This window comes from Pteropus medius, unplaced genomic scaffold, assembly GCF_902729225.1.
Source record: "Pteropus medius unplaced genomic scaffold, Ma_sr-lr_union100, whole genome shotgun sequence".
In the NCBI taxonomy this organism is placed as follows: Eukaryota; Metazoa; Chordata; class Mammalia; order Chiroptera; family Pteropodidae; genus Pteropus; species Pteropus medius.
This window is the reverse complement of record NW_024350397.1, coordinates 3,602,467-3,628,768: the sequence shown is the minus strand read 5'-3', so window position 1 is coordinate 3,628,768 and position 26,302 is coordinate 3,602,467. Positions and strand designations below refer to the sequence as shown.

Genomic DNA, 26,302 nt, shown 5'->3' with positions numbered 1-26,302 from the left:
ATATCATACTGCTTCATACACTGCACACTTAAGGAGAAACTTTCCCTCTCATTGTCCCTTCCTGAGTCTTTCAATGTCCATCATACATGTTTAGGAAGCTGTGATCTCTGTGTAGGTTATCTTTCATGTGTTGGTTTTCATTCTCTCATTTCACCTTATTGTTTATGCTTCTTTCCATATGTTAACAATACTTTATACTAGTCACTTTAAATGATGTCATAAATTGATGGCTGACTATTCCATGATTGTTGAATATTGATTTCCAACTTCATTAAGAAAAATCTGAAATGATGAGTAAACTTTTGGTTTAAGATCATTTACCTGAAAATTAGTTCTTAAATATCATGAAAAGAAGTGAAAATAAACTATTTTGTAAAGATATCAAATTATTTAAAATGTTACCTTTCAAGCTAGGATTACCAGGATATATACACGGGATATACCCTGTTTGTTTTTACAGAAACTAAGTTCACTAACTGCAATAACATCTTTTTCTTTTGTATCTTCCATGATTTATAATACAATGTTTGCACAGAGGTGGGGCCCAATAAATGAAATGTTAGGAAAACTTATTAAAGTATATGAAACATAATCTAGTTTTTTGATGTAATATTTAAATGTATTCTTTATATTTTCATCATACTTTTCAAATTGTTAACCTAGTTAAATTGTTATTATCATCATTGTTGTTGCTGTTTGGTATTTTTCTCAGTGCCTGGACAATACCATTCTGTTAATTATTTTCTTAACTTATTACATAGAAATTGCCTGTGTTCTTCCAGAAGAATATCACATTAATTGCAGATCTTTTATTACTAGATTCATTATTTTGGTTGTTTCTGCTTCAGCTTTTATTTTGAAGTTTGTGTCTTTCTTTTCATATTAATTCCAAATCTGTATTTTCCAGTCTTAATGATATATATGTAATTACATGGACTTGTCAGATCACATTTGACCACACTTATGACAAATATAGTCAGGAAATACCTAAAGGCATAGTTTCTATAGAAATCATATATCTCAAATTTAATTATCTTTTCTTAACTTTTTACATTTAAGGAATCTCATGTATCCCTGTTTTTTTGTTACAACTATAGAAAAGGGGAAACAATCATAAGATTTGAGAGTTGGAAGATTTGGGAGGGATCATCAAGTCTTAGTCCTTCTTTTCAAAGTTGAGACTGAGACCCAGGGAGATTAAGATCAAGATCATACAGCTAGTTGGTGGCAGAACCAGGACTGGAACCTACATCTTTTAAAATAAAATGCTCATAAATAACTATCTAATACAGGTGAGATAGAACAGCACAAATTATTTTCTAAGTCACTCGCTTATAAAAATATATAATGGTTTTAAGAGCTTTCTGCTTTTTTAAAATAGCCTTAACCATATACACTCTCCCCCCGCCCCCACCGCCGCCCATGCTGGAGTCAATATAAAATTAGACCCTTTTCTCTATACTTAAAATTGTTTTGCTTTTTATTCCCATTGAGAATTAAGAAAAGAGAATTTAAGAAAGACAATTATACAGAATATAGTTCAAAATTAATCCTGGAGAACCATTATTTTTCAAGTAGACCATGAAAGTTTTGTTATTTAAAAAAGCACAGATTATGCAACAACCCAAGAAAATGAATGCAAACAGAGTTTTGATAAGATGGAAGAAGGGCAACTAGATACTGGAGAGACACAAAACAGCATCCCCTATAAGCCTGATATTAAAAAGTGTATGTGTATATATGTGTAAACACAAGCATTTTTGTGCATGGAAGGAGAAAAGATGGGATTTGAAAAATTATTCAAAAAAGAACACTTTTTGATTCAGATAGCATTTCTTTCTTTTTAAGGTTTGGATTTTGAGTGCTTTGTTCTAAGGAAAGAAAGACTGAACAGCTAGTGTAAACCCTGTTTAGCATTTACATTAAAATGAAGGCAATGAGAACCTGGTTCAGCCTACTTGGGGGCAACCAACTTCCACACTACTATGGAAACTATTCTTTAATATTCCTTTTTAAAAATGCTCAGCAATGAGAGTCCAGTCAAGTGGTAGGATAGGTAAACACTGTGTTTGCCTCCTCCCATGACCACATTAAAATTACGACTAAATTACAGAACAGTCAACCTGGAGAACTATCTGAAGACTAGCTGATAGAAGTCCTATAATGAAGACTATAAAGAAGAAGCCACATCAAGACTGGCAGGAGGGGAAAAGACACAAAACAAGCTGACCCCACACCCAGGTGTGGCAGTTAAGAACTTGGAGAGCGATCTCGGCTGCAGAGGTCTCCTCAGAGGAGTGAGAGGTCCCAGATGCACATGGGGCTCCCCACCAGAGCACCAGTGCCAAGAAGAGGTGCCTTCACAACATCTGGCTGTGAAAAACAGAGGATTCTGACTGTCCAGGTGAGACGGAAGCCTGCTGAAAACTTAGACATCCTCTTAAAGGGTCCAAGCACAGACTCTCTCACCCTGGGCTCTGGCAGATGGATAGATGGAAGCTCAGGAGGTGCCAGAGACATACAGGGAGAGGCTGAGTTGTGTGGCTTCAGGGTGAGGCTGAAGGGACAGTCCCTGTGTTGAGCCCTCCTCCCATGCAGTCTGCAAAACGGCACCATCCTTCCTGTGTTGAGACCTCCCCACCATATGGTGAAATCTGAATTTGCACTGGCCTGGTGAATCCATTCGCTCCACCTTGGTGATTCCCAGGGACCCCGCCCCATCTAACTCGTGCACTGCAGGAGGCACTATCAGCAGCAAGCAGGCAGCCAGCCCCTGCCCGCACACTGCAAAAGGCTCTTTCAGCAGTAAACAGGACACCTTGGGCTCACATGCCACGGCAGGCACTTTTGACAGCAGGCAGCCAGCCCCAGCCAGCTCTTTAGTCTTTCTCAGGGGTCTGTGGGCCCCAAGCAGGCAGCAGCTGGCCTCAGTGTGTTCTGAGCCTTTTGCTGAGTGGCCCCAGGCTCAGCACTGGCACCAAACCTGAATGTGTATTAATCTGGTGAACACCACTTGGCCCACTCAAGTGACTCCCTGGGACCCTGCCTCACCCAACTTGTGTACAACCCAAGGCTCTTTCAGTGGCTGAGTTTTATGGACAGCCAGAAGGTGGCAGCAGGGCTTAGGATGCCCTGGGCCTTTGGCTGACCTACCTCAGGACCAGTACAGGTGACATTCAGCCTCGATTTTCTCATGGCCTCTCCTGTGCACCACCAGGTCCAACACAGACAGTGAACAACTGAGGACTGCTTTCTAGCTACTACCAGGTAGCCTGAGGCTGAACACAGGCAACAGCTGACCTTGGCCTGCACAGGAGCTTCTCCCAAGAAGTTCCAGAACCAACATACCCAGAGGCCAGCTTCGGGCCACAACAGAGCACCACCTGATTATTCCCCACAAGTGGCACACCCAACGAGTGGTCTCATCAGGCACCAGAGCCCACTGGGGCAAACCCCGCTTGCTCCATGGAATAAGCCCCTGAACAGCAGCTCATATGCTGTGGGAATGGCCAATTCTCACAGCCAGTCAGCTGGAGGGTCAGTCCCACTCACTGATGTGCCAACAGCAATCAAGGCTCAGCTACAACAGGAGGGTACACATAACCCCACAAAGGACAGACCTGAAGCTCCCGGCCAGGTGATCAGGGAGACTGCACCACTGAGCCCTATAGGGCACCTGCTACATAAGGCCACCCAGCCAAGACTGGGAGACATAGCAATTTACATAATACATAAAAGTACAGAGAGGCAGCCAAAATGAGAAAACAAAGAAACATCTCAAATGAAAGAACAGGACAAAACTCCAGAAAAAGAAATAAAAGAAATGGAGGCAAGCAACATACCATATATAAAATTCAAAACACTGGTCATAAGGATGCTCAAGAAACTTAGAACTTCAACAAAGAGATAGTAAGCATTAAAAAAAAAAAAAAAAAGACATAGAAACCATAAAAAAGAACCAGTCAGAATTGGAGAATACAATAACTGAAATGAAGAATACATTAGAAGGAATCAACAGCAGATTAGATGAAAAAGAGGATTTAATCAGTGATTTGGAAGACAAGGTAGCAAAAAAACACCCAGTTGGAACAGCAAAAAGAAAAAAGAATTTTAAAAAATGAGAATGGTTTGAGATCTCTGGGACAATATCAAGTATAACAATGTTCACATCATAGAGGTACCAGAAGAAGAGAGAGCCAGGGTTTGAGGCATATTTGAAGAAATAATATTGGAAAACTTCCCCAACATAGCAAAAGAGATAGACAATAAATCTAGGAAGCACCGAGTCCCAAACAACATGCACCCAAAGAGGCCCACACCAAGATACATCATAAGTAAAATGCCCAAGGTTAAAGACAAAGAGAGAATCCTAAAAGGAGGAAGAGAAAGGCAGCTAGTTACTTACAAGTGAGCTACCGTAAGACTGTCAGGTGATTTCTCAACAGAAACTGGAGGACAGAGTGATTGGCACGAAATATTTAAAGCGATGGAAAGTAAGGACCTACAACCAAGACTGCTCTACCCAACAAGGCTGTCATTTAAATTCAAGGTGAAATATAGTGTCTCAGACAAGAAAAAGCTAAAGGAGTTCATGACTATCAAACCAGTTTTCCAACAAATGTTAAATGGACGTTTTTAAGGAAGAAGAAGGGGAGGAAGAACATAACTAATAAGAAGGCAATAACTATATACCTATCAATAATCACTTTAAGTGTATATGGATTAAATGCTCTAATAAAAAGACATAGGGTAGCTTATTGGATAAGAAAACAAGACCCACACATATGTCGTCTGTAAGAGACCCACTTCAGATCAAAAGATACAGACTGAAAGTAAAGAGATGGAAGAAGATACTTCATGCAAAGAAAACAATAAAAAAGGGAAAAGGTAGCAATACTTACTTCAGACAAAATAGACTTTAAAACAACGACTATAATAGACAAAGACGGGCTTTACATAATGAAAAAAGGAGCAGTACATCAAGAGGACATAACCCTAGAAAACATATATGCACCCAACATAGGAGCACCTACATATATAAAGCAATTTATTGGCTGACATAAAGGGAGAAATTGACAGTACTACAGTCATAGTAGGGAACTTTAACATCTCATCAACATCAATGGACAGATCACCATACAGAAAATAAACAAGGAGACAGCAGCCTTAAATGACACATTAGACCAAGCGGATAGAATTGATATTTTTAGAGCATCTTACACTAAATCAGGAGAACATACATTCTTTTCAAATGCATATGGAACATTTTCCAAGATAGACCACATGTTAGGCCACAAAACAAGTCTCAGTAAATTTGGGAAGACCAAAATCATATTAAGCATCTTCTCTGACCACACTGGTATGAAACTAGAAATCAATTACAAGAATAAAATGAAAAAAACACACACAAACACATGAAGGCTAAACAACATGCTGCTAAACAGTGAAGGGTTAACAGTGAGATCAAGAGAGAAATCAAAAGATACCTTGAGACAAATTAAAATGAAAACACAATGACCCAAAATCTATGGGATACAAGAAAAGCAGTCCTAAGCAGGAAATTCATAGCAATACAGGCTATCTCAAGAAACAAGAAAATCTCAAGTAAATAATCTAACCTTACACCTGAAGGAACTAGAAAAAGAACAGCAAACAAAGCTCAAAGTGAGGAAAGGAAAAGAAATAATAGAGAACAGAGTGGGGGAAAATAGTCTTAAAAAAAAATACAAAAGATCAATGAAACTACAAGTGGATTCATTGAAATGATAAACAAAATTGATAAATCTTTAACCAGACTCATTAAAGGGGGGCGGGCAGGAAGAAAAAGGACCCAAATAAATAAAATCAGAAATGAAAGAGAAGTGACAGCTGACACCACAGAAATACAAAGGATTATAAGAAAATAATATGAACAATTACATCTCAACAAATTGGACAATCTAGAAGTAATGGATAAATTCCTAGAAACATATCATCTTCCAAGACTGAATCCAGAAAAAAAACTGGAAATCTGAACAGACTAACTCCTACCAATGAAATCAAATCAGTAATCAAAAAACTGCCAACAAACAAAAATGCTGGACTGGGTGGCTTCACAGGTGAATTTTACCAAACATTCAAAGAATTAACACCAATCCTTCTCAAACTATTTCAAAAAACTCCCAAAAAGATTCCCAAACTTATCTATGAGGCCACCATTACCCTGATTCCAAAACTATACAGAAATATTGCACCAAAAAAAAAAAAAAAAAAAAAAATTATGGGCCAATATCCCTGATGAACATAGATGCAAAAATCCTCAACAAAATATTAGCAAACTAAATTCAACAAGACATTAAAAAGATCATAAACTATGATCAAGTGGGATTTATTCCTGGGATGCAAGGTTGGTCAATATCTGCAAATCAATTAATGTGATACACTACATAAACAAAATGAAAGACAAAAGTTATATGATCATATCAATAGATGCAAAAAAAGCATTTGACAAAATCTAACATCCATTTATGATTAAAAAAAAAAAAAACCTCTTAGCACAGTGGGAATAGAGGGAACTTACCTAAGCAATAATAAAGGCCATATATGACAAACCCATAGCTAACATACTCAATGGTGAAAAGCTAAAAGCATTCTCTTTAAGATTGGGAACAGGACAAGGATGTCCACTTTCACTACTTTTATTCAACATTATATTGGAAGTCCTAGCCACAGCAATCAGACAAAAAAAAAAAAAAGGGGGGGATCCAAATTGGAAAAGAAGTAAAACTGTCATTATTTGCAGATGACATGATACTGTAAAGAGAGAACCCTAAAGATTCCACCCAAAAACTATTAGAATGGATTAATGAATTCAGTAAAGTAGCAGGACATAAATTAATATTCAGAAATTGGTTGCATTTCATACACCAATAATGAACTATCAGAAAGAGAAATTAAGAAAACCCCATTGACAATTGTATATGTTTTTTAAAAAAAATACTTAGGAACAAATCTAACCACAGAGGTAAAAGATCTGTACTCAGAAAATTATAAGGCATTGAAGAAAGAAAATGAAGATACAAATAAATGGAAGCATATACTGTGCTCACGGGTAGGAAGAATCAACATCATTAAACTGGCCATACTACTCAAAGCAATCTACAGATTCAATGCAATCTCTATCAAAATACCAATGGCATTTTCCACAGAACTAAACAATCCTAAAATTTATATAGAACCACAAAAGACCCCAAATAGTCTAAGCAATCTTGAGAAGAACAAAGTTGGAGGTGTCATGGTATACTACAAGGCTATAGTAATCAAAACATGATACTGACATAAGAACAGACACATGAGTCAATAGAACAGAATAGAGAGCCCAGAAATAAACCCACGCTTAATATGGTCAATTAATCTAAGACAAAGGAGGCAAGACTATACAATGGGGTAAAGACAGTATATTCAATAAATAGTGTTGGGGAAAACTGGACAGATACATGTAAAAAATGAAAGTAGATCACCTTCTTACACCATATACAAAAATAAACTCAAAGTGGATCAAACACTTAAATGTAAAACCCGAAGCCATAAAATTCCTAGAAGAAAACACAGGTAGTAAACTTCTCTGACATTGCTCTTAGTAACATTTTTTTGTGATATATCTCCTTGTGCAAAGGAAACAAAAGAAAAAATAATGGAACTACATCAAACTAAAAAGATTTTGCACAGCAAAAGAAACTATCAATAAAATGAAAGCACAATGTATGGAATGGAAGATATTCACCAATGATAAATCTAAAAAGGGGTTAATATCCAAAATTTATAAAAAAAACTCATGCAACTCAACACCAAAAAAAAAAGCAGCCAATTAAAAGATGAGCAGAGGACCTGAATAGACATACAGAGGACATACAGATGGCCAATGGCCATATGTAAAGACACTCAACATCACTAATCATCAGAGAAATGCAAATTAAAACCACAATGACATATCACCTCACACTTGTCAGAATGGCTATCATCAACAATTATTATCAACAAACAGCAAGTGTTGGTGAGGATGTGGAGTAAAGGGAGCCTTCTTGCACTTTTGGTGGGATTGCAAATTGGTGCAGCCACTATGGAAAACAATGTGGAGTTTCCTCAAAAATTAAAAATAAAACTACCATATCTAACTCTGGATGGTGAACACACAATGCAATATATATACAACTTTCTGTTGAATGATACACTTGAAACATTTGATTTTGTTAAATATTTGATTTTGTTAATCAACATAACCCCAATAATTTTTAATTAAAATAAAAAGAACTACCATATGACCCAGCAATTCTACTTCTGGGTATTTATCCGAAGAAATCTGAAACACTAATTCGAAAAGATATATGCACCCTTGTGTTCATTGCAGCGTTATTTAAAATAGCTAAGGTATGGAAGCAGCCTAAGTGTCCATCAGTAGATGACTAGGATAAAAAAGAAGTGATACATATATACGGTAGAATATTACCCAGCCGTTAAAAAAAAAATGAAATCTTACAATTTGCAATAACTTGGACGGACCTAGAAGGTACATTTGGGATGACATGGATATGTCTGGAAGATATTATGCTAAGTGAAATAAGTCAGACAGAGAAAGACAAATACCATATGATCTCATTTATATGTGGACTCTAAAGAACAAAACAAACAAAACAGAAACATTCATAAATACACAGAACTGATGGTTGCCAGATGGAAGGGAGGTTGCGGGGCTTGGTAAGAAAGGTGAAAGGATTAAAAAGTACAAATTGGTAGTCACAAAATAGTCAGAGTTGTAAAATATAGCATAGAGAATATAGTCAATTATATTGTAATAACTATAGTGCCACATGGTACTAGACTAATCAGGAGGATCACTTCATAAATTATATAAATGTCTAACCATTATGCTATACACCTGAAACTAATGTAAAACAGTATTTAATGTCATCTGTAATTGAAAAAGAAAAAGGCTCAGCTTTTTTTGTGAAATAATATCTAATACTTGTTGAATTCTTACTATAATGACAGGCAATGAAGCTATCTGGTAAGATTTCATAGGGATTAAATGAAAATGCATGTCAAACGCCCAGCACTTGGTAAGATCTCAGTAAATTTGGTTATGTGGATTATTTATCTATTCCAAACAATACTTGGAGGTATGCATTATCTCAGTTGTTATCAGGGAGGAAGCTGAAGCTCAAAGAAGTTAACATTTTACTTAAGTTTACAGAACTTGGAAAGAGCATAGTTGAGATTCACGGCCAAATCGCATCTGGCTCTGGAGCTAGCACTTTTAGCCACTATATCACATCTTTTACAATTTATTTTCTTAAAGCTCCTTCCTATCACCTACTAGAAACTTTGAATGCTGCTTTTAAAATGGGAGGAAATAGTGAGTAGAGAAATTTCAGAAAAAAAAAACATTTTTATTGATTTTTCTGTTCTAAATAGGGTGATAAGAATTTTGAGAAAGTTACATTAAAATTATAAAGTTTTATAATTGTAAAAATATAGTGCAGGTACATTCCTTATCTCTAAATAATTTAAACTTATCATAGGTTTCCTAAACTTTTATATTGTGCTAGACACTCTCTATAGACTAATTCAAAAAATGTATATAGCAAGATAAAAATAAGGTGAAAAATAAATAAAATGGGTGAATTTTGATATTGTCTTAAAGATTTCCTATTTAAGGAAATGTCCTAGTCTAGGAATCAAATCTTCTATGACCAAGTGTATGCTTTGAACAGGACACAGATTTTCTGTTCCAGTGGGATATTTGGGGGAATGTATATGTATGTCCTTCCTAACTACTATGGTGAAATTGAAATAAAATAATGTATTCTTGTATTTGTATAGCACTTTAAAATTATCAAAGATCTTTCACTGTATTATCTCATTTGTATTATCTCATTTGTTTTCTACAATGGCCTAAGATGGAGAACAAGTATTCTTTAGACCAAGCATATGAGATACTTAAAGCTCAGAAATTAAATAATTTCTAGAGTCATGCTGCTGGTAATGGTAGATACTAGATTAGAATCCAGATCTTCACACATGGAAGCCGGTATTCCTTCCCGTCCATAATGCTGTGTCTCACTGCACTAATGTTGCTACTTTGAATATAAAATGTTACTTTTCATTTGACTGTTTTTACACAAAGCACTCACTCTGAGAGAAACAGTAGCAACCTGTGCAGCCAGGACCAGATTTGGAGATTGAGCAGTCACTGGGCAACCATCTGATTAATCATTTGGTAATGGCGGGAGTGGGGAGTGCAGCAGTGCTCCTTGTAGATTTACACATAGGAAAAATACAAAACTGCCAAATAGAAACAAAGTAAAAACATTCCAAAAGATGAGATGAATATGATATTTTACATAAATTAGTTATATATATCTTGTCAATCTTTGGTTTAGTTTTGTATCCTCAGCTATGAGTTTCAAAGCCTTTGTAATCAATGCTATGTTTTATACTGTACATAATAATAAATCTCAGAAAAGTAAAATGATCTAGTCAATAGAATAGAATAAAAATATCCTTAAAAAATAGCTCATGTTTGTTGAGCTTCATTTTCATGTCAGGTCAATGCTAAACTCGGCATTGATGATTCCATTAAATCCATGTAACAACCTAGGTGATAGATTCTATTATGATTCCTATTTTACAGATGAAGAAACTGTAATTCCAGGAGCTTAACTTAGAGTAAAGACCTCTGAACCAAAGTTCAACATATTTTCAGTTAGAGACACTTTTGGAAAGAAATATTGCTAAACATTTTAGTTAATTTGGTATTAAATACCAAATACATTGCCAAAGTATAGCAATCTGCTCGTTTCTAGTGCCTGTTAGAATTCTATCCAGTTTTATATCCAAATGTCTTATTTTGCACTGTTCTTAACAGGATGAAAATCTTAAGAAGTGGTAATATAGTAATTTACATTTTTAAGATATTTTACCTTTTCAAAATTCACGTCAGACTTTTAAAGCAATTAAACAAATAATTTGTTCAGAAAAATTTCTATTTCCTTGGCTTGCCTAGATTAGAATTTCCCAAAGTGTGCTTTTATAGAATTAATGGTAATAGTTGATAGTGCATGGTAAAGGGTTGCATAGTATATAAATCTGGAAAATACCATGCTGAGTGTCGGTAAATAGATTTCTTACTTCAAGATTTGTCTAAGCCTACACATTGTGACTCGATACATGTTTTACAGAGAAAACTGTAACTGTTAGTATTTCCCTGCCTTATTGGCTTTTTATGTAACTCATTTCAGAATGTAACCTCTAGATTAGTGTTTCACGGAACATACTTTTGAAAAACGCTAAGCTCATATCTGGGAAGAAATATTGAAATTTAAGACAAGTTTTTGTCATCAGCTCAAATTGACAGTAAAATTGCCAACCTTAATTTGTGTAGACTTGGCTCTATTATTATTCAAAGACTAGCAGACATATGTTTTGTGCCTTAAATCATGAAAATTTAAAACTGTTTTTTATTTCAAATGTTCTATGAAGATTATTTGTTGTTTATAATAAAGAAAAGTCAGTGTGTTCTAAATGCCCTTTAAGAGAGTGAAGCTTAAGTAAATTGTGGTACATACATAGGATAACTATCTCCATCAAAAAATCATCTTATAAGGATATTTAATGAGGTGGGAACATTCTCAAATGATATTAAGTAAAAAGTGAGGACCACAAAACAATATACAGTATTATTTCAATATTATAAAAGCAAATGAAAAACAAATAAATATATGTGCTACCATGGGGTATTTGTGTTGTTTTGGCTTATGGGAAACTTGATTCAAAAGAAGTCTTAAGGTCTGGATGTGGCCTATATCCTTGTCAGTAACTCGCTTAAATAAGTCAGTTTGGTATTTTCTCTCCAGTTTCTGCAACTTTAAACATAGAAGATAGGTTTTACTTATTCCTGCCAATAGAATTTTGTGAAGACTTGTGAAATAATACAATGTGTTTTCTGCTGATAAACTAATGCATGAGGTTGCTGATGATGTTAGCTACTCTTTGTCACTCACTGGCTGTGTCCCAAAGCTAAGTTGATTTTGATCCTCAAGGTGCTCTGACTCCTGCGAGCAAGTACATACACAAGTATCACAGGAGGATTCTGGGAAATCACTTCAAAACTTTACATGGCTTTGTTTGCCTGGGAAATGATTAATTAACATGTTTGGGGCACCACTCAGCCTGTGAATTACGTCTCAACTCAGCCATGCATTTTCCACCCACAGCATCCTAGAGATTGTAATTGATGTGATCTCCAGTAATCTCCTCATTCTTTTTGGTCCTTCTCATTGATCACTTCCTTGAAATACTGACCCCACCTGGCTTCTCTCTGTGCTTCTCCCACCCTCTCCTCTGCTCTCATCCTGACTCTTCTTCCCCTGTTGTCTCCTACAGAATGCTGTTCCCTGGGGCTCCATTCTCCACGCCCTCTTCCTCTCACTCCATGAATCATTCTTCACACCTATAATCTCACTCCTCTAGTTTGAAATTATTCACTTTCCCTTCTCTACCCTGAAAGAGAGGAAGGACTGAATTCTGAGTGTTTATCTAAGCAATTGGCACAATGTTACCGAAAGTATCATAAAGAAAACTATAGTAAAACTTTTATTTCACTAATATTAACTTATTAGATAATAAAAAAGATAATCCTGTGCCCCAAATTTCAGAAGGAAAGTAGAAATCATTTTCTTCCTTGGGTCATAGAAGCAATAGCTGTTCACAATAGTGTGTCTCTCTCTCTCTCTCTCTCTCTCTCTCTCCCCTCGCCCTCTTCTCTGTCAATCTTTTTTTGTCCACCACCCACTAATAAATTTGACTTAAACTATTCGACATAAATTTTTACTTCATTAATAGTTTTTTCTCTTGTTTCTCTAAATTACATCCCTTTACCTGTCATGTACCATTTATACCATGCTGATTTGTATATATTGATTAGTAAAACTAATGCTCAAGGGGTATGTTTTATGGGCTCAAAATTGTAAGGCACCTAAAGGTTGCTACCTTTTCTGCTCCCTCCCCTCTCCCTAACCTCTCATTTTTGTCTGCCCCTTACAACCTTGGACTACCACCAGGCTATACATAGTAGTTTATCAGTGAGTGCCAATCATTGGGTTAAATAAGTTAACTAATTTAAATCCATTTTAGATAGATATTACCAAATATTTTTGATATGTATGGATGAATTCTTCAATTTTTCTTATTGTCTAAGATGAACCTTTATTTTTCTGGCAAATTGTTGGAATGAATGACATTCTTTAAATACTACATTGTTATTGTTCAAGAGCCAAATATTTCTTGTTTATCTCTCCCACCACTTCTCCAGCTTCATCTAGTAGTATCCTTATTAAAATGTTGTCATCAACTGCCTAAGAGGGTAGTGAGAGAAAGATCAGGTGACATATAGAACTGTGAATTAAGAAAGGCACGTCTTACAAATGATCAAACTTACTCAACCACTTCCCTCCCCCCGCCCCCGCCCCTGCAAACCTGGGGGTGAGGAGTTCTAAAGTTTGGCAAAATCCTTGATGTGCTCAGAATAGATTTTCTATAAATTTAGGATATTTTACGTTATATAATAAGATGTATTATATTTCATTTTTTTTTTAATCACAGTAGTGCTAGAATCATTTTGTGGATTTTTAAATTTTCTAATTCTTCTCAGACATGTCCAATTCGTTTTAGTTGTGTATATTGGAGATACAGGTAAACTGAAATAACTTTGAGCCCATCCTGCTACAGTTAGGATTAATAATCTACCATTATTCTTTTAAGGTAAAGATAGACTGTTTTTGGAGATTTTCTCAACTATCTTATGTCAAACATAGTTCATAAATAATATGTATAGAATTCCATGCATGAATCAACTGTAGAGAGATTAGTAGTTCAGATATTGTTACTGTGACACTCTATTAAATATATTGTAATGCAATTGCAGTACTTTACTTTCCAACATTTCCTAAATGAAAAGAAAAATCCTAAAGAGCTGCCAGTTTTTATTTTCCTAAATGTTATATTGGAAGAATTATTTGATGCCATCTTTTATACAGCTTATTATGAAAATAAAATGCAGAAAGTTGAGAAAAATGACAACTTCAGGTGAAAATATTAATTCAGTATTTAGTACTTTTGTATAATGCTTTCATTACATTTTAATGTTGATCATTGTGCATGCATACTTTTAAAAATTCATTTCACATTTCCCCAATTGAATACAAGTGAGTATCTCACTTTATTGTTAGCTCTGTGAGGCTATAGGGATCATGTCTCATTTATCATTGTTCTCCAGCACAAACTGCTTTGCTTAGCACTTAGTAAATATCCAATAAATATTTGTTGAATGCTTGAATGAATGAAGAATCTGGATTCCTGCTACCAAAACTGGTATCATGATTATATATATATATATATATATATATATATATATATATATATATATATATATATATAGTCTCATCAAAGAGAAGTTAACTTCAGTGGCTCACTATCCATTTTTGCCCTCCTTCCCTCCTGCCTCAGAGGAAGAGGGTCCTAAAGTTAATCCATTTACATGATTTTTTTGCTTTCAGCATACAAACATACCCACATCTCTCCCACCTTCAAAAACAACAAAACCAGCAACCTGAACATCTATCTAAGCTCTACCTCTACACACCTCCCTCCCTCTCTCTCTCTCTCTTCCTCTCTCCCTCATCCCTTCCTCTCCCTATCCTCCATCCTCTACCCCACATTCCCTCCCTCTTCCCCTCTTTCTCCCTCTCCTCTCTCTCCTCCTCCCCTCCCCTCATTGCCAAGCCTCTTGAAAGAATAAGCTACATTCAACATCTCCCCTCACTTCTAGTTGACTTCTCACTTATAATCAGTTTCTCAGGCTCCACTATGGAATCAGACACCAAGGATTCCAATCTCAGCAATGTCTCATCAGCTTTGTGACCATAGGCAGGTCTTACAACCTCTCTAACAGGAATTACTTCATAGGGCTGTCATGAAAATTTAGTAAGATAATGCATTTAAAATGTACTTCTGAAAAAGGTGAAGGGATGAATACAAATCAGTAGTTACAAAACAGTCATGGGGATTTAGCATATAGCATAGAGTATAGAGTCAATATTGTAATGGCTGTGTCCTGCCAGATGGGCGCTAATCGGGGGAAATTACTTCATGGATTGTATAAATGTCGAACTTCTTTAAATTAAAAATTTTTTAAGTGAGAAATATTTTTTAAATATATTTTTTAAATATATTGCCTGGCACATAGTAAATGTTCAATAAATGGTAGTTGTTATTTTTACTGATTGAAAGTGTAATAGGAGTTCAGAAATGAAAAACTTTCGTATAGGCTTAAGGATTATTTTTGAATTCACCTAACCACTCACTCATTCTTCAGATTAGGAAAGTAGGACTCAGGTTAAATGTTCAAAGAAAGTTTCTTAAAACAGGTGACATAAAGTTTCACAAAAGAGGGATAACAATAGTTTACATCTATTGTTTACTATGGGCCAGAGACCATTCTAAATGCTTTACATGGATTATTTTATTTAATCCTCAAAACACTCCTCAAAAATGTGAGGTTGCATTTCAGTATAAGTAGATGGTCAGACAGGGAGGATAGAAAGGAATGAATAAAGACGTGCTGATTTCTAAAGATGGTGATAAGCTGAGATTTACCAGCCAGAGTGAAGAGGTTATCTTAGGCAGTGATGAGAATGGATATTGGACAGAGTGAGGCAAAATTATGAGGCTTTGACAACCATGCCGGGAAAAAAAAAAAAAAATGGCTTTATGGAAAGGCAAAATAAAGAGCAGTTATAACTAAATGACTTGGGGGAGGATACAGATGGAGGTGACGTTTGGGGCACATTGATTGGTGGCATGCACTATGAAACCCTGAAGAGCATTTTGAATTGTGTTCTTTATATCCCCAGAGACCCACAGCCTTTACCAGCTACTGTGGGTTCCCACTAGCCACTATTAGGAGAGTATTAACAGTTTCTTGGAAAGTAGGAGCTTAATAAAGGTTTATTGAAGTAATGAATAACTCAAAAATGGATTGGAGATTGTTTCTAGGTGAGATGTGATGAGAGCTGGGTCTGTGGTTAAGACAATGGCAATGAAAATAATGAGGCAAATCCAAGAAATAATTTCAAAGAAGAAATAATAGGACTTGGGCACATATTGGACATAAACTAATATTTAGAGACATATTTCAGGTTTATTAGAACAGCAAACTACAATGCATTTGACACATTCTATTTTTTTGTTGTTTAAGCATAACTTCTGTATTTGAAACAAATTGAATCACATATCAGGGTACTGATACTATAATTATTTTTACCATTAAAGCTTATGTCTCTTTACTTTCTACACCTACTCCCTCCATGCAAGTTACGAGTTTTACCTGGATTATTGTCGGAGTTTCCTATGAACTCTGGCCAAATAAACCTTCTCATCTTCAAGCACACCTGGTGTTGCCTCCTCCCACCCTTTTGCTCATACTGCTGCTCTCTCCCATGAATACCCTTTCTTCTACCATTCTATTCCCATTACCAGTTGGAATCCTAGTCATCCTTTAGAACCGAATCACCTGCTATCTTCTCTGTCATGTCTGATCAACCCAGCTAGAACTGACTGCTTTCTTTCTGAACTCCCAGAGCACTGCATTTCACCATACTGCCTTATGCTGCTCATTTGGTTAACTGGGTATCCCTTTATCAGTATTTTTATTTGTATCACCTACATTGATGCTACTGCATGTTGCCTAGCTATTCGATAAATATTTATGGCATGAATTAAAAATATTTTAAATACTACAAATCCTTTCCTAACCAAGAATTTCCCTCTGAGGAAAGGTTCAGCTTTACACTAGTACGTATCTTTTGTAACATTGAGAATTTCACATCACCATTGTTAGGGATACTTAGAAAAAGAGGGAACTTTAAGTTGGGAATAGAAAAAGTTAAAGTGAAAGACTATGTACGATTAGCCATTTCTGCAAAGGAACCTTTTGGTTGGATAAAGAAAGCTGAAGAAAATTAAACCTGAACCTTTATTGCTGCACTCCTGCCCCTTAGGAGGGAAGGAAGTGAATTGAATAGAAGAGGCTTGGGACTCCAGCCTTTGGGTCTTTAGAAACCCATTAGGATCTGGAAGCCAGAAATCCAGGGCATTGAGCTGGATGGGGGACTGGTACAGAAGAAAATGTCTCTTAGTAGGCATGTTATCTGCAAAAAGGGCAAGCTTAATTTGTAAACATATCTCTCAACCTGCTGTGGAGGGTGATTCTAGAATTTCTAGGGAACAAGGAACTTAGTTGTACAGTGCTCATTATTACTAATGCAGGATGTGCAAAATGATATCCATAGGCTGTTATTTTAATGAAGGTTAAACAATATATATTCATTTCCTTGGTGGTTCACTCATGACTTGACTATTTTGTTCTATAAAGTCTTACGTTCCTCCAACAACTGAATTCAACTACTAGGATTTTCAGACATCTCATACTGCAGGCTAGAGAGGACTGCTATACTAATATTCAGCCACTATTTTCAGAACTGTTAAACCTGGCTAAATAGGGTCATACTCTGCAATACAGTTGGCAACTCTTGAGGATCCCAGACTGTGACATATTTTCTCATTTGCATATGCTGCTTCCCTTGCCTAAGATACCTTTCTTCTCTTCATTTTTTGCAAGGTTAGCCTATACTTAGCCTATGTAACTTTTACTCAGATATCATCTCCTCCAAAAAGCCTTCCCTGAATGCTGTCATTAGAGCTACTCCCCAAGGATTGGGTGCCATTCCTGCCTGTTCCCACAAAAGCCTGGGCTTTCATCATAACACTCACCTTAGGTGTAGCATTTGCCATCCACAGGTCTTTATCCCACTGTGTAAGCTCCTCCAGGGGCCTTGTGGGTGCTAAGTAATCAGCAGCATACTTATAAGGCTGTGAGGGCTCAATAAATGTTTATTCATTGAATGAATAAGTGCCTAGTCTTCCTACAGGAAATGTAAATGGAAGTCCCTCTGCCTCACAGAAGTGAACTGTCAATATTAGAATTTTAGGATAATTTTGGAGAACTGCAGTCTATGCTCTCCTTGTCTTCTCTCCAACAGTTAAGGTGTAGCTAAACCAGCCTAAAAGATAGCAGTTTACCTATGTGCCTTAAGCTAATAACAGTTCCTATCCAACCCAGTATTAAATAATAGTGATTATTCTTACTTTGTAGCCCCCAGGGAGAAGAGCCAACTTAAAGGAACATTTTTGTATCTCAGTGGACATTTGAAATTTTGCTGCCAAACTGATTAAACCCACCCCAACAGTCTGATTTTTAAATATTCCACTGGAAAGAGCTCTTGGAGATAACTGTTTTCGTGTATAATATAAACCAAATATTAATCTATCACATCCATCTAAATATCTTTAAACACAGCCTTTCCTTTTTTTTTTTGGTTTGGCAGGAGCACTACAGGCCTTTTATATGATTCAATTTTATAAAGTTTTTAGAGAACAAATGATAAATGTGAACCCATTAACTATGTTGAAGCATTTTCTTTCAGTACAAATAGAAAATCATAAGCTACATATAAAGACTTGACTAAAATTTTGAAGTAGATCTTATTTTTCCTTGTGTGTCTGATAATTATTCCTTTTCCTTCAATTGTAATAAAAGGGTAAATATGAGTAGATAAAATGCAGGACTTAGAAAAAAATACCTCTTTGGATCAGAATAGGATGACAACCCTTTATACTGAGCCCGATACGTGGGAAATGACCAATGATTTGATGCAGAGCCTATCAAATATTATAACCTAGGGTTTCATTAGACGTAAAAATAATTACTGGCCAAAGTTCACCTGAAGTAGCATTGTGTCCCTAATTCCATTTGCCTTTTTGTTTTAAAGACCTAAAACGCAGCAATAACTATACATCACCCATCGACTTTGCCATCCGTGCGCAGCGCCCCTGGAGCGCCGCTCCTAACCTCATCGCCAGCGGCCATGGGGCCCGGCGCATCCCCTGCCCCTCGCGCCGGCCACGGGCGGGGGTGACAGGTGCCCGGGCCCGCCGACCCCACGCAGTAGCGCCGCCAGCAGTTCTCCGGACCTGGCCTTTCAGAAAGCCGGCGTGCGGGTGCAGATAGTTTCCCTGCACCTCCGCCTGTCAGCAAACAGCGCTGGGAAGGTGCGGGCTTGAGAAAGTGAGCTAGCGCAGAGGGCGAGAGGCGGCCCTGGGAGTTGGCTCCCGGCGTCCGAGCGCCCAGCCTGCCGGGGCCGACCCGACCCGACCGCCTCCGGTCCCGCGGAGGGCGGGGGCCTAGAGCAGCCGGGCGCGGGCAGCGCGGCCGGCGGGCGCCGGGGGTTGGCGGGACGCGCGCTCCGTGCCGGCGCCCGCTCGAGCCCGCCCGCGTGCCCGCGCCGCTGCGCGATGCAGTGTGGGGAATGGCTGGGGTTGGCTGAAGAGCGCACAGTGGAGTTTTAATGTCCGCCATGTTGGCCATGGCGTATTGAAGAGAGCGAGCGAGAGAGGAGCGGAGCGGCACAGCCTCCCACCCTCCCGGCTGCTGTTAGTGCCCGGACGGCGGGCTCTGCGCTCCGCCCCTCAAGTCCCCGGCAGCGGTAGGCGAGTGGGGACCGAACCCCCGGTTCTCCATGATCCCGCTGGCCGGGGCCGTTTCCCCAGAGCGGAGAGGTATCTGCTGCGCCTGAGATGAGTAAACTGTCGTTTCGGGCGCGGGCGCTAGACGCCTCGAAGCCGCTGCCGGTTTTCCGCTGTGAGGATCTGCCCGACCTGCACGAATACGCCTCGATAAACCGGGCCGTGCCGCAGATGCCCACCGGAATGGAGAAGGAAGAGGAGTCGGTACGTGTTAACTCCCCTGTCCGACCCACCGCCAGGCCCCGCTCCCTCTGCTGCCTGCGGCGGCGGCGGAGCAGCAAACCCACACAAAATGGCCGCCATCTTCTCTCCGCCGCCGACTCTCAGTCGCCGGCCGGGCCTTTACCCCGTCTCCCCCGGCCTCGACCCCCAGCCGCCGCGGCCCGGCGGCGCCTCCTCTGAGGCCACCCGCCGACCCCGGCCACTTGTACCCGGGTCCCACGGAGTTCGGGAGCCCGAAAGGCACAAAGGGGTCACGTGACGAAGCTGCCGGCAGCCATTTTGTGGTCTCAGTTGCTGGGTTGGGCCTTGTGCACCCGGAGAGGGGAACGGGCTGGGTGGCGGTGGGGGTGCGGCGATCCCGGAGCCGGAGAGGGCCCGCCTGCAGGCAGCTCCGCGGGCCGCTGGGTGGCGCTCTAGGGCCACCTCGGCCTTTGCGCGCTGCCGGCGCCGGGTAGTGCAGGTTCTGTGCACCGCGGGGGCATTTCAGTTAGTTCCCGGTGGCCTGGAAAGCTTGTGAGGCTCAGTGCAGCCCCCACGTGGAGCCTCAGAAGGGCAGGTAATGTTGACTGCAGGTCTTTGAGGCTTATATCCGCCTTCCTGCAACGAAATGTCGAGGGTACTGCTTGTTTTCCCGGACGACTTACTTTCATAGCAGATGAGACTTATTTTCTGTATCCTCGTTCTGGGATTTTGCATCCATCCTTCCCCAAGTCTAGTTAGTCGGAGAATAATAAACGACTACTCCGGAGTCATTCTTTGATCCTTGAGGTTATGCTGCAGATTTTTTGGAGTACGTGGCTCTTCTAAAACCTGTAACTTCATTATTATTGGGTTTATATATATATCTATCTTCGCCTTCTTTCTGGTTTCTCAACACAGGGAGAGAAAATACCCAATTTTAAGTAGGTGTTATAGATCTAAATTTCCAAAGAGGGACCTTTCTTATCCTTAACCAAAGCAAAGTTAACTGAATTCATTCACAGAAATTGTAACATTGAGATGTCTAATTTGGGTGGGTTTCAGGTATGTAAATGTTTACAGGTAATAGACATTTTATCATAGTTGTGGCTTTACCTTGCTGTGAAAGTTGGGTTCAGACACAAGGATAATAGAATCTTCCTCTCATTTCCCCCAGATCCTTGACAGTATAACTTGATGACTTCTAATCCTAAGGAATTGCATACCTTGGTTTTCAGGTACAGCCATTTAAACAGGGTGCAGTGTATTGACAGTTCAAGGAAGTCGAGGAGTCGCTGGATTTGTGTGCTACAATTTTGTTGTGGAAAATTGTACTGTAATACCTACCTCTATTTGGTACTGTAAGAATTTTAAATGTAGAAATTATGCTCTGTAATGTCGATTTTGAAAATAAAGCTGTTTAAACTCTTTGGGTTGTTTAACCTTTTAACGTAAAATAGTTGTGACAGTCGAATGTTACTTTTGAGAGTAGTATCTTAAATCTAACTTTACAGATAAGCTAAGTGATAAGTGTATGTGTAGTAGCTGAGATTGTCTAGTGTAGTACTGACTTTCAGCACATTATGAGACAGAATCTCTAAATTTTACTTGTATCAACTTTAGAGTAGAATGGTGCCATTTGTTTATTTTTAAATAAGTGATTTGTTTTTAAAAATTAAAGTACTTGTGACTGCAGAATCTTGTCTTTTGGTTTTATTTTTGTTTCTGTTTATAAGTTTTACAGATAATACTTTAAATTTGGGGTGTTGGTGTTACACTGCCCTGGAAATTAATTTGTAGTTCTTGTTTTGCAGCCAAGGAAGGGGCTTTGATAAAAGCAAGATAGCACTACAATACACTTTAGAAATTTAGTTAAGTCTTGCATTAAAGCCTTGGACAGTACCAAGAGCTACAACTTGAAATCAGAGCTGAGCTCAAGTATCAATATGCTTGTTAAATATTACAGATAATTTTTGTTCACTGAAATATTTTACATTTTATAGTGCAATGAATACCATTCATTTATAGCATGTGGAGTCCCTATTTTTGAAGGACATAAGGGATTTTTTTTCCTTCACACAATCTTTTTCTATCATCTGAATTTGTTTCACTTCACATCCAGCCAAAACTATGATCACTGAAGCATAGACCTCAGGAATAGATAACTGAACTTAATAGAAGGTAAACAGTACCAGTTAAATAGCTGCTCTAAAGTCCTGTGGTTTATGCTGGTAGTAGTGGGTATATAAATCACAATACTGAAAGTAGCATCTTACGCAATTATGAAAATGTATGCTAAGCATAAATAAAGGTAATTGAATTCCGAGCTAACCTTAGAACAACAATTTTTTTGATGATTTGCTGAAGCATCATGTACTTCTTATAAAGACAAATGGTTAAAACAAATTTTTGCCTTTAATTGACACATTTAGCTATGGTGTCTCTTAGGTTGAAGTGACCTAGGACCTGAATTGAGTGTCTGGGTTAGAAAAAGTATCATCCTATGTTGATCACGAAAGATGGGGCAGATTTAGATGAGAATGGTTTCGTACATACCACTTCATTAAGAAAGCATTTTATGATCAAAATATATTTGCAGAATTGTCCAGAGAATTATACCTGGTTATTGTAATCATATTTTGTTTGGTAAACTTGACCGAAATTCTGGGAAAAATAACACTTATTAATGTACTCCATTTAAGCAATTTTTATATTACAAGCTGAACACACTGACTTAATTAAGGATGCCTCTTAATTTTTAAGAAACAATAAGTAGAAATCCTCTCCTCCCCCCAAAAAAATGATTTTTCTCAACTTTAGAAATTAGATAATTAGTCACTTTTTGATTATCATAGTAGGATTGAAAAGTAACCAGTTTACTAAATTGAAGGACTTGATTGAGTCCTAGACGTTAGGGATTTAAATGTCTGAATTATTATATAGTATAATGTGTTGTAACTTGCTAAATCAAAAAGTAACAGTTGATGAAGGCTTTGATTTAATGAATTACAGAAGTCATTTTCAAATCATAGGAAATCAATAGGTTATCAGCTCTATGAGATAAATTCCTTTAGGAGTTAAAAAGGTCAGAAATTTACACATTTGGGGACGGGCAGGTGTTGCACCATTATAATATTTTAACATTATTTTAAGGTTATAACGTTTAAGGTCTTTAAAGTTAGAAATGTTAAAATACTAAGTTTAGTGCCACAGATTCACCTTTCGTTGAAAAGGATGAGTTTTCAAAGATACTAGTATTATAGAATGTTTTTATTAAAACTGATGTTTTGATTACAGTTGAAGCTTTATGGTAAATTATAATTTTCCTTTATGAATACTTTTTAAGAAAGACATTCTGAAAAAATTCATTTTATAGTGCTATTTAACAAATTGGAGCTACCTGTTTCTTCTAGTAGTTTAACTTCTTTCATTGGGATGTCTATGTGCAGCACCATTTATTACATGGGGCAGAGAATTAACCTCATACTGGTTTGATATAATTAAGACAATGATGATATCACATTGATATTACCTTACACAGCCACCTTTAAGACTGTTAGAATTAGGATCTAGCCATCACAATCCAATACCTTGTTTTAATAGGCTTCTAACCAAATGAAATAGTCTCATACACCTATCTTTTCTCTCTTAAAACTATATCCTTCATTACTGGCTCAGTATGCAATCTTATTAAACTCAAGTTAAGGATCATTTATAAAGTAGACATGTGTTTTTGTTTTTAATTAGGGGAAATTGGAAATATGTACATATCTCTGATATGAGAACATACAATTAAGCACTACATTTTCAAAACGATAAAAACCCAATTTTTGTTTTATAAAAATAAGTTTAAATTACTTTAAAAGTTTGATTTCTTATTTTTTGAAAGAAATGAAAACTTTTTCCCTTTAAAATTTTGTAAACCAAGACTTTTAAATCCAGATTAAATCACAGATAATTGAGAAGCAACAATAAAATCTAGTTTCAACTCCCCCCCCCCACCCGCCCAAGAAACTTCTGAGTAGAAGAAGTTTCTAAATTAGGATTCTGAGGATTTATTGAAATGATTCTGGAAGTCAGCAAATTCCATATTATGCATATAAAATTTTGTATTGGTATATTTTTCTAGGGAGAAAGTTCATATTTGTCAATTTCTCAAGGTATTGGTAATGGGGTGGGCAAAAAAGCTCAAAGTTAAGGTCTACTCTTCTAGAAGTTTCAGACGGAGTTACTTTGGTGTTATCAGAATGGCAGTTATTACATAGACTTAATAGAAGAATAATTGGAAAAGGCTCAGGAAGAGAGAATTCTTAACTGCAAAAGGAACCTCTTGAAAACCGTAGCACCTAGGTGCCTAAAGAGTTAATATTAGCTCTTGTTTCAATGTATGATGCTTAAAATTTTGGATTAGTACCATTTGTATTTAGAATTAATTTTCTTATAAAACAATAATGAAAACTAATGAGCTTTCTAATGGCGTTAATGGGTGCTTTGTGATCTAATTCAGTATAAATTCTGAATTCCTTTCTGTTAATAGGATTTAATTAAAAGTACAATCTAAATATAGGATAAGTTCATGAATTTGCGACTAGGATTAAATATGCAACCATTTCTACTATTTTGATTAAAATAGATTAGGTTTCAGTTTTATCTTTTGCATTCTACTGCATCATAGTATGTAGTAGTAATGGTAAAGAAACAGATGGAAGATGTACGTATGTATATACCTACGAACATAATGGCAAGAGTTTGTATACGTGAAGGTGTGAGTTCTGACTTTATGATTCAGTTTAACTGAAAAGTTGAGACTTACCAACAATTGGTTAAAATTGATTTTAAAGCACAGGGTAGCATTTTAAAAGGAGTAAATCATGGAATGATGGTATAGTTTGTGATTCTACTTAAAAGAAGTCAACCTACAAGGAAAGAAGAATTTTACATTTTGGTAATAAAATGAATTATGAGTCTCTAAATGCAAAAGTGGTATGAAAGTATGAAATACAGAAACAGCTAGATAATGTCTTTTAAAGTAAACTTTTAAACCCTTAAAGTGTGACTTAACATTAATATATCACCATAACTTTTCTATAGGAATAAATTTGTGGGAAAGTCAATAAGAAAACAAGTAATTCAGATGTTTTTGAACAACTTACTAGAACTATTTTCAGTGAATTATTTGAAACTATTTTGTCTTCAGCACATTAATAAACTGTGGCAGATCTTTGATCAAGTTTAACTTAAGGCCTGTGATTATAGGTAGTGATTTTGAGCGATTACAGTATTTAAAACATAATGGACACTCACCTTTGCCTATTTAAGTATATGAAATGAATTTCATCCAGCAGCCCCACTGTAGTAGGTAGATGAAAAACAGAAACCTGTAGTTAATAAATCTACTTTGACCCATTGTCAGGAGTTGTAGCTCTGATGAATGGGGATATAATCAGTTCCTTAAAAGAAAGTCCTTCCTCAATTGTTGTTATGGAGGTTATTTTTAAAAAGTTTGGTTCAACTTTGGATATTCAGAGTGTCATAGTTTGCCGAATTTTACAACATTATTAAAGCAATTTTTTAAAAATTTCCTTCAGTATAGCAAGTACTGGCTGAAGAAATAGGGTGCCTTAGAGTGAATCCAAGGGCAGAGATAATCTGAGGTTTAAATGTTCTGTGGATAATTTAGTATAGCTTCGAGTGTTTCTATATATTGCAATGAATTATTTTGATAATTTTAGAATCACGAGTAGCAGTCATATGTCCACTGAGAAAATGTACTTTGGTTTTTGTGGCCTTAGACAAGTCAGGTAACTTTACTAAACAAACTTTAGTAAATAAATAAACAAACTTTAGTCTGTTCATATGTTAACAGTCTTCTTACCTACCTTAGGAGGTAGCTCCGAGAGGCGAATAGGCAGTAAGTGTAAAAATGCTATAGTGATGAATTTCATGATCATTAAATGTGAATAGAATGGCCTCGGTTTTTGTTTTGATGCTCAAAAACTACTTTTATACAATCCTTTGTATTTGGGATAGTCTGATATAAACATGTTAGATGTGTTTTCTGTCCTTAAAGATTTGTCTGATACAGTTGTGAAAACTTGTCTTTAAATGTAGGTAATTATTAATTAGGAAAAGCATCAGACTGGGAGTTATTAGACCTATGGACTTACCTAACTACTGACACTGTGTGTGTGCATGCATGCTCCTGCTCACACAGGTTTTCTTAACTGCAAAATGAGGTAGAACTATGTAAGTTTCCTGTAATAATGATTGTAGTTTGTTAACAATATATTTAAATCTGTTTCCAAATGTATTTCATGTGTTTATAGAATAATCATTAAATCTTGAATTAATGATTGCATTTGTATATTATGTGAACATAATTTACAAAAAGTAAAGTAGTCTGGGTACATGGATAAGTGCTTCCGTTTAGAAAGGCTAGAGTTCT

The 26,302-nt window shown here is 37.0% G+C and overlaps 1 protein-coding gene across 4 annotated transcripts in view; it reads left to right on the top strand.

Annotated features, from left to right (window-relative positions):
- Window positions 1–26,302, top strand: part of EPC1 (enhancer of polycomb 1) — a 94,850-nt gene that overhangs the window by 11,154 nt on the left and 57,394 nt on the right. The window contains exon 1 of one of the 4 annotated variants that reach the window (XM_039839759.1): window positions 19,426–19,881. The exons of 2 other annotated variants lie outside the window; for them this stretch is intronic. In XM_039839759.1, coding sequence (XP_039695693.1) covers window positions 19,729–19,881 — 153 coding nt within the window. In that variant the 5' untranslated portion in view covers window positions 19,426–19,728. Of the gene's footprint in view, window positions 1–19,425; window positions 19,882–26,302 lie in introns of those variants that run through there. One more of the 4 variants, XM_039839758.1, reaches the window with a different exon arrangement.